Source organism: Talpa europaea, assembly GCF_964194135.1.
Source record: "Talpa europaea genome assembly, chromosome: 10".
NCBI classification, from domain to species: domain Eukaryota; kingdom Metazoa; phylum Chordata; class Mammalia; order Eulipotyphla; family Talpidae; genus Talpa; species Talpa europaea.
The window spans coordinates 45,480,583-45,490,636 of NC_140077.1; the positions used below are offsets into that span (position 1 = coordinate 45,480,583).

Genomic DNA, 10,054 nt, shown 5'->3' on the forward strand with positions numbered 1-10,054 from the left:
ATTTAACAATTTGTTCACTAAATAGCATTGGCTTTTCTGTTACAGGACTGCTCCTCCTGACCAAAACTGTTAGGACTGAGTTAACACAGCTGAGTGGATCCATGCAAAAGTCTGTGTTCAACATCTGCCATGCTAGAGATCATTAATGTTCAATTGCATTCTATAGTCTTCATGTTTCTCAACTTCATTTCATTGTCATTGCTTCGGTTGGGGATTAATCAACTACTTATGGGAAAACAAGATTTGGAGTCAGAGCAGACATAATGGGTTTCAGACATAGTGGATAAAGCAAGTCACAATTAAAAGACTCCTGATTTGTGAGAGCTTGTTGATAATGTAATTTAAGAATATCTGAGAATAAAGCTGATATAATCCACATTTCAAAAGGAAAAAGAGCATACTTGGATTTCTTGAAGAAGTGGTTTGAACCTAATTGCATTTGGTTTCTTTGCCACTTTACTCTTCCTTGAGAGCTATACAGAAGCTGAGATGAGAGACTCAAGATAAAGGTTTCTCTGTATAAATCAGCTCCTCACTAACAATTGTGGAAATCATCCTTCCTTATTGTTTTTGAGGACAGTTGACATGACTGAAACATCCAAGTAGTAGGAAATATTAACAGCTTGATGAGGTGGGAGAAAGAAGTCTTCCATTAGGAATTATTTCAAAACCTCACAAACTACTTATATGTTTCCATTTTGCACATGTATGTGCACTGTGATTAATATTATTAGATTTAAATGTCAAATTAAATAACTAAATGATTATCATCTAAATGAACATCCTGAAAATATTTATGAATCTGTGTCAAGGGAAATGGAATATAAATTCTGAATTAATTTGAAGTATGTGGACTTAAGCAATCCAATTATGAAATGATAATAATATAATGGTATGTATCATTAATATCTTTTGATATGTTACATCAAATAATTCTGCAGAAAACAACCAGTTATTTGCACAGTAAAATTCCAGGTCTGCAATATTAGTATCTGCTGGTTTGTCCCAAGTTATTTAAAATCCAAAATAAAAATGTTAGTTTATCAGCATTATCCAAAATTGTCGCACATCTTGACAAAGCTAAATCTTCCACTGAATTTCTGCTATAGCTCATAATCCCAGGACTAACATGTTCACGCAAATGATTTTTAATAATTAAAAAATCTCGGTTAAGTTTTTTGATATGTAAGCTGCCCAATGATATGGGAAAAGACGGACTAAGCGCTCCCACCACCCCCACCTTGTTATTCTTTTGGGGACAACCATGCCACTCCAGATGGTGTTAGTTTGGGACTTAGCTTTGGAGAGACTTCAACAGACTAAGGCTCTGATGTCAGGATTTTGCTGCGCGCCCTCCCTCTTCTCGGCCCCCTCCTTGCAGTTCCCAGGGTAGGAAGGTGCTGAGATGGAAGCCGAGGGACGCCCGCCCACCTGCCACCACCTGTTCGCTCCTCCAGCCCTCTGCTATAAAATCTCCTCCCTCAAAGATTCATCCCGCACTCTCCAACAGCCACGACGGAAAAAACGCTCTTTCTCTATCTGAGCTTCAAGGAAAGACTTTTCTCTCTGAAAGGAAGTCTCCATCTTTCCCAAAGGACTTGAAAGGCCTCCCCAGAACCAACCAGACCAAATTCTGCTGCAAGGGGGTGCCTGCTCTCTTTTAATAGCACGTTGGGAAAAATGACTTTTTCTTCAGCATCTCAATTTCCCCTTTATTTGGGCAAGTGAAGAGACTTTAATCTGGTTATCCAGAAGCACAGAGGAGGAGTCCCGCACTCTCCACTCTAAACTTTGCTTCCACGCGAAGTGCTTTGTGCATGACTCATTTGCTAAGGAGAGCCGCTCTGGGGAGCCGCTGGCTAGACCATCCCAAGCGCAGGTCTTGAGCGGCCGCCTGGACTCCGCGCCTCGCTTCTTCTCAGCCCGGGATGAAGTCCTGCAAGCCCAATACCCCGGCGGCTGCTGCGCGCGCCGCCCTCCCGTGCGCGGGGGGAGCCGAGTGTGCGGGCACGTGCGCCGGGGCCGGGCGCCTGGAGAGCGCGGCGCGCCGGCGCCTGGCGGCCAATGCGCGCGAGCGCCGCCGCATGCAAGGACTCAACACCGCCTTCGACCGCCTGCGCAGGGTGGTACCCCAGTGGGGCCAGGATAAAAAGCTGTCCAAATACGAGACCCTGCAGATGGCATTGAGCTACATCATGGCTCTGACCCGCATCCTGGCCGAAGCCGAGCGATTCGGCTCCGAGCGGGACTGGGTCAATCTCCACTGTGAGCGCTTCGGCCGCGACCATTACATCCAGTTCGCGGGCGCGAAGTTGCCGGGTGACAGCGAGCGCTACGGCCAGAGGCTCTTTGGCTTCCAGCCCGAGACCTTCCAGATGGCCAGTTAGGGCTCGAGGCCGCGCTGGCGCGAGATTCCCAGTAATCGCGGTCCGGAGTCGCAGCCCTCACCCTAGTGTGGCCTACGATGCAGACTTAAAAAAATCAGCAACATTTCAGGTTACTTTTATTCGCATCATAGTCTATAGACGCCAAGACTTTATTGCTTTCCTTTCCCCTCCTCAGTATTTTGTAGCTTTCATTAGTGGGTCTTGTAGATGGTTTTGATTGCTGTGAAAATAATGTCTCCTTCTTCCCTTTCTGAGCTACTTTGAAAGAAAACAATCATAAAAAATTTGGATTAGGCCGCACTGCAGTTTTAGTCCAGAGAAAGAATCACTATTTTAAACTTAAGTTTATCCTGTTCGGGTGAAGTCACAGTATCCATTGTCTGTGTGTGCACCAAACAGAGCTCTTGTCCTGTTGTGTAAATGCGTTTATGCTAGTGCCTCCTCGTGTGTGCCTGCATGAAGTACTTAGATCGTTTCTTTCTTTCTTTTTTTTTTTTTTGATAGAGTACATGGGCATGAATGCTTTGTAGTTTTAAAAGTGTCTACCTTATTAAAATATAGATTTTGTAATATATAAATAAGAACGTGAGTTTGTTTTTTCATGCCAAGTACCCTGCTAGTTTCCTGATGGCACTAAAGGTCTGAAAGGGTGATGACGCTGAGTGCTTTCCTGAGTAAAGATGTGCAATGTTTAAATCTAGTTCCACCGATTGTCAAAAGTGCTGGTTTGTAATACTTCCTTAAGAAAAGACAAACTGATAAGGGTTCAAATAATTAGCTTGAAAGTTTTCTCTTTCAACTTTGAAATATATATTTTTCATATTTTTAAATATTACATTAATCAAATTAGTATGTAGCTTTTAAGTAACTGGACCAGTCCTCCACATTTTATTTTCCCCATTAAGTCAATTACTAATCACTAATTCCATACAAGCACCCACATCATATATATGTACGTTTACATTAATATGTACATGTAGATACATATATATATATATATCACTGAGGGAAATAGAAGATGTTGCTTTTGGAAGTGATTTTCTTTAATGAGTGCAAGTTGAGCAATAAAGCTTTCAGTATCATCAAGGCTAATAAAGATGGTAGTAAAATAATACACATGACATTCATTTGAATTGCTTCTATCAATTTGTTCAACCATTGGATGAATAATCCAATACTTTAATGTAAACAGTAATTTGTTGGTCAGCAGCTCTGCATACATTTGGGGGGATGTCTTGCTAATAATTAGGTAAGGTAGCCTCCAAATTATCTGTGCATTTGGAATTTTTGGAAGTCAACAAAAAAAACCAGTTATTCCCCAAACTCTTTCACCATGGATTCCAATAGTTAACATTAGACACAGCCACCAATTTGCAATTTATCCATGGAGCGACTCCATTAAAATTTTTGCTTTCCTTTTTATCCCTAATTATCAAAATCTATTTTTTTTGGCAATGAGTGAAAATGTCTTCTCCAGTGCCTAAACATAACTTACAAAACCCATTGACAAACATGCTGAAGTCCCTTTTCCTTCTGATATCTGTTAATAAGAAACTGAGGAGGACTGAGGACTTTTGCTTTCTCATTGCAGTTTAGAGAGTAAAACATTTGCCCTTTGACTTCAACAGCTCTTAGCAGACACTGGAGTGGGGCAGATAACATGGCTCTAGAAGTGATGATGCCAAGGCTTTTTTCTGTCACACTCCACTCTGCAGAATGCACTTGTCTCCTTGGCAAGATTGCCAAGGATTCAGGATTGGCAAGATTCAGGATCTCTGCCTTTCTCCCTATTGAGGCCCAGCAGTCTACTTAGTTAGACTTCAAAAGCTTCATTAATAGCCTCAGCGAATTTGTGGAGTTTGTGAGTGAATAAATATCCATGCTACAAAAAAAGTATTGTGTTAATTGGAGAAGGTCCCAAAATGGACTAATTGTTAGTCTTTTCTCAGGTAGGGTTACATCCTCTTCTCTGGACTATAAATACCGACTGGAAGAAAGCTGTACTATTTATTTTAACTCTACAGCTTCTAAAGCAGCTTCGACAGAATGAACCCTTCATAAATATTTCTTTTTTTCTTGATGAAATCAATTAAAATGATATTTCAATATGCCTCTCACTCCCCATCCCACTCCCCAAAAAGAGTGGGAATCTGTTAAATATTATGTCTTTAGCTGCCTGTTTCTATGTGTTGGAAATCACTGGAAGCAACTTCGCTCTTACCAAATTCCTCAGCTTCTTACCCCATTCATTCAAGGTACTATTTTTTCAGAAGACAGTTGAGGGAAAAATAAATGGATTTCAGCCATCAATCTAATCTTTTGATAAAACTCCTTAAACTTTATGTTCAGAAATCAATCATGGTTTATGGATTAGGAGCTTGAATAAAGCAACAAAAAATCAATCATGGTTTATGGGTTAGGAACTTGAATAAAGCAACAAAAATCTTTTTGAGTTCAGATTCATATATTATTATACAGAATAGGTTGAAGATTATCAAGTAAATTAAAGCTGCTACAATATTCAATATTATTCTTTGAAAATCTGTGTTTTTTCTAGTTAACAACAGGGCATATTGAAATTAAAAAATATTCCTTTTCTGGGGTTCCTCTTTCTGTAAATCAGCAAATATTATCAAGCCCCTACTCATATCCAGCCTCACACAACATCATTCTTGTTCCTAGGTAGACACATAAAAACAACAAACGTGTACCAATTAATAAACAATCCTAAACAGAGTTGGATACTTCTACAGCTGGTACCAATAATATGTGCCCTAAGAGTCCTAAAAGGGACACTAATAAAAAGACTCCGTGCGGGCAGAGTTTCAGTCCAATGAGTTGATAACCGTGGGCTCTTGCTAGGTGTCAGCTGGAGGTTAAAGTTCCAAATCTCTGAGTCTTGAAGAACTACATACAAATGAACAGGGCAATCAATATGGGAAAGTTCACGACAGTCCGTGATTCTCAACCCTGACTGCTCATTAGCATCACACCTAAGGGTCTTGAAAAACATATCCAAATCTGGGGTCCCCAGCTCAAGAACTGACTTAATTACTCTAAGGGGAAGCCTGGCATAGACATTTTTAAAATGTTCCCCAGGTGATTTTTATGAGCTGACTGGGCCGAGAACCACTTAGTTAAAAAATGCTTGCTACGATACCATTAACTTCATTACCCAAACCAGATTATTTTGGCTTCCTATTGCTTGTATTTGTATATTTTAAGAAGGATTAGGCTATCTTTCCTAACAATACAGTACAGCCAATTTTTAAGTTAATGAGGTGACCTTTATTGAAAATCTAAAATTTCTGCTTGTAGGATAAGTGAAAAAGTATCAGGCTTTTCTGCCCTCCCGCCGTTAGGATTGATGATGGATCCTTGAGGTCCTGAATGCATGCCTGATGGCGGGCACCTGGAGTAGGGTGTGGGCATGTGTGGATGGGATTTACCTGGGCTAAGACTGGGCTTATAAGGGCGGCATCACGGGGACGCCAAGAGAGCAGAACCAAGAGGGGAGCAGAGAAGCAGAAAACTCCAGAGAGTCCAGACAGAGTGAAGAGTTGCCTGCCAGCCTCCCAGCCCCTCAGCACCCCTGCCAGCTGTGTACCTGGTAAATCCCAATAAAACCCTGAAAATCCACTGAGGGCTGCAGGACTCTCTCCTCCTTCACCCATCTGCTCGGATCATAGAGATCCTGCTCTGGCCCTTCTTGCCACTATACTGCTAGATATGAGGTACATGGAGTATATATGAGTTGCAATTAATATTACAGGATTCAGTGGCTAAAGCTCATTCACTTAAATGTTGCTGCGTTTCAGTAAAAGTGAGGTGTTATTTTGGACTGAATTTGACTCGACTGCACTTTCTGTTTAGGTGTCACTAAAGATATCTTTGGTTGAAAGAAATTTCAAAGTATGCAGACCATAAACATATGAACAGCATTCTCTCCTGTCTACCTACTCCCCTCTTGAATCATAAATATAGATACTAGCTTTCACTAGTGCCTTATTAAATTAACACAGGACTTGGATTGCTATTTGAAACTGATAGTGTATCTAAAATATCTGAGATGTAAGAAAACTACTGGAGAGTAAGAACTTACCCATCTCACATATTAAGTCTGGGACCAAAATATATAACAAATCTAATAATTGAGAATAAATAAAATTTTATTTAATGAGTAAAGAAACAGTCCATCACATTCTCTACATTGTTATTTTTTTTAACATCTAGGTTGAATTAAATATTGATTTTTAACTTATTTTTCTTTTTCTAGTTGCAAATTTTCCAAACAAAACACAACCCTCAATAAATCTTTAAGGAAATATGACTAGGAAACAGGTTTCATGGAGATGACATGGTCTACCAGGTACAGTACCATATACCTTCCAAAGAAAGACAGTTTATGCTCACAAACATTTTGGCTTAGCAATAACTGGTTTTTAGTTCACAGACTAACACTCAAAGTACAGAGGAACAGGAATAAAAGCCAAGATCCATTAACTGTTTTCTAGTAACAAAGGCAAAATACACAGTTTATGTGATTCACGCATTTCCAAAATGGCTGCTAGGATATTTTTTTCCATTAGTATTTCAATAGCCATAAAAATACTTCAGAAAATAAGTTGACTCAAGCTTCCCAAGTTGGAAGCATACCATGTTTCTGGGGCCTTGTGTGTTTTCAAATGGAAAGTACATATTCAGGAAGAGAAAGGAATAGTTAAGGTGTCACTTGATTCTAACTGGAATACACTGGCTGTGAGTGCTCCTGGTCTCCTTATTTGAAGGACACTCATGTGGACACATGCATGTCCTTTGTCGGTCCTCATGATTGAAAATTCAAACTGAATGTAGCTGAGAATGCAAAAACAGAGACCAAAGGATATGCTCAATTTTGAGGGGTCAGAGCTGTCTATTATCCTAAAGTTGATTCACTTCAATGTAAGGTCATTGACATGCTAGCATGGAATATTTCTTCACTTGGGTCTGAAACAATACAATGAAGTTGTCCCTAGTTGCTTAAGCCAGAGAGGAAGACAGGATGTCTGTACACTGTGGAGTTATTTCAATCAGTCTTAAGAGTCAGAGTTCCCTTACGCTATTCTGCCTATGCTAAAATAAATTTCCCTGAAATCTGCCTATAGAAAGCAGATGGAATATTTTCTTGAATTAATTTGATTTTTCTCCAGATTTTTAAAAGCTGTTTACTATCCTGGAGGAAGAAATTCCACTACTATGTACTGGCCTTCTAAGAAGGAGCAGGGGGGAAAGAAATGTGAACTTTTAAAAGAAATATACTTACTACAGAGAAAAATATTTCTAACATTTTCTTTGGAATAAAAGAAACCCTTGCTACCACTTTTTTAAGGGCCTCTAAAGTAAATTCTTCATGTTTATTTATCTTATTCTCCATCCTGGGAAAAGCTCAAGTATCTTGTTTATTTTTCAAATAAACAGACACCCCAGAGTTATAGAAAAATTAGAGCACATATCTGAAATTCATCTGATTTATTAGATGAATTAGAAATTTGCCCTTAGAAATTTGCACAAGGATTTCTAGAAATAGGAGCTCTCCTAAGGCCATTACATATTTTACAGATTTTTATTGCTATTGGGAGGTAAGGAAAGGAGATGGCTAGGTCAGGAGACAATGTTAAAGGTTGGAAAAGTAAGTGAAAATCAGAAAACAAAATAAGTTATTTAAATTCAAAATACTGAAAAAAAATTTACCAGTGTTGTGTTAAAAATACAGTTGCATTTAAATGATCTTGTAATTATATTGGGGATTTAACTCTCCATGAAATGCACAGTAAAACCATTTGTGCTGTCATACATGTCAATATTTAGTAACCTTTCAGTAGTTACCACTACAGCCAGTACCAGCATAGGATTCACTGGGCTCTTGTACCACTAATTGTGGGGACATTACATGAATCTGACTGTAGTTTGTAGATAACTCACTGAATCTGTATAGAAACATCAGGTTCTTTGGAATTTTGGAACATTGAGCAATTCATTTTTGCCATATTATATGAAAATAATTAATATTGAAACATGTTACTGTACTGTAGGGTAAGGTAAAAAAGTAGCAGGCTTTTCTGCCCTCCCACCATTAGGATTGATGAAGGAACCCTGTGGTCCTGAATGCATGCCTGATGGCGGGCACCTGGAATAGGGTGTGGGTATATGTAGATGGGTTCGCTTGGGCCAGGACTGGGCTTTTAAGGGCGGCGTCACGGGGATGCCAGTGGAACGGCAGAGTGAAGGGAGCAGAGAAGCAAAGGCCCCGAGAGAACACATGAGAGCCCAGGAAAAGTGAAGACTTGTGGGGGGCTGGGAGGCTGGCAGGGCCCAGCCCCTTTGCCTGCCCTGTACCTAGTAAATCCCAATAAAAGCCTGCAAAAGTCACCGAGGGCTCCAGGACTTCTCCTTTAACCCGTCTGCATAGGATCATAGAAAACCTGCACTGTACCTTCCTGCCCCTACTTGTACCGAAACTAAATTTGAATCTCCATTAATTTCCAATCTAAACTGGTGAAGTCCACCTCACTTCTGCCCACCCCTCCATCTTTCCCATTTTTTATGCATCTCTGTTTTCAGTTAGGGGGCAAGTGAATTTTATCTTAGGGTGTTAAAGATCATTCTATGAAAAGTATACTGGAGATTTATGGAAGCTCAAAACCCAGTTATCTTTCTGTTGTTCTAGCGATGTTTAACCATCATATAACTTGTGTAGTAATTTATACAATTTGAATCAGAAAAATTTTTTAAATTACTTTTAAGAAAAATATATTTGCACATTTAAAAAATAGGTTCAATCATTTTCAAAAAATAAACTTTAACGCTGGAAACAAAGTTTTCTGAATTTTATAGCAAAAAACATACATCTTTTCAGCCTCAAAGTATTTGTTGCCAAATAATGTTAAAATATTTTTATTATTAGAGAACCATTCTCTATTATATGTTAAAATCATCTAGCAAATTGATTATATGCCTCTACATTCCAGCCATATTCTTTATGCTTACTCTCAGCATTTATGACACAATTCTCAGAGGATTGAAAAATGAGTTTTTTCTTTGTTTCTTGGAACCTCAAGGATATTGTTCTTTGGATTTTATTTTATTTTATTTATTTTTATTTTTTTTTTTAGAGGCATGTTCCATTTATTTATTTGTCTGCTTGTTTGTTTGTTTTGTTTATACATGCACTGGGTACAGTCAGAAGCGCGGGAGGGTGAGAGAATTCACCAGAGCCAGAGTGGGGAGCAGAGCAGGCAGAAGGACCGAAGTACACTGCTGAGGGGAGCAGCGGGCGGCAGGAGAGGTCTGCACGCCATGTGGGACCCTCCTCCGGTGGCCGGGGAGCAGCCGGGGATCGAACCGGCGCCGCAGGGGCCGCGGGCAGCCTCGCAACCCAGCGCTCAACCGCTGCGCCACCGGGGAGGCCCGTTCTTTGGATTTTAAAGTGACCATTGTTTACATATTAACCAAAGGCAGTTCTGTGTATGGTTTTATAGTACCAAGTATGTTAACTAATTAGACAAATAAGTAAACATATTTTTAACAAATATGCAATTTTTTTTTGCACTGCACAGATTTTTTAAAACATGGTATTAGCAACTTTTTTAGCATACTGATGACCAGTGCATTGTCAAAGTTTAGACAAT

The 10,054-nt window shown here is 39.5% G+C and overlaps 1 protein-coding gene across 1 annotated transcript; it reads left to right on the plus strand.

Annotated features, from left to right (window-relative positions):
* Positions 1–1,837: 1,837 nt before the first annotated feature.
* ATOH7 (atonal bHLH transcription factor 7) lies at positions 1,838–2,387 on the plus strand (the record flags this gene model as incomplete). The annotated part of the gene is made up of 1 exon (XM_084245385.1): positions 1,838–2,387. The coding sequence occupies exon 1, from the start codon at positions 1,929–1,931 to the stop codon at positions 2,385–2,387; it is 459 nt and encodes a 152-aa protein (XP_084101511.1). The 5' UTR covers positions 1,838–1,928.
* Between the last annotated feature and the right edge of the window lie 7,667 nt (positions 2,388–10,054).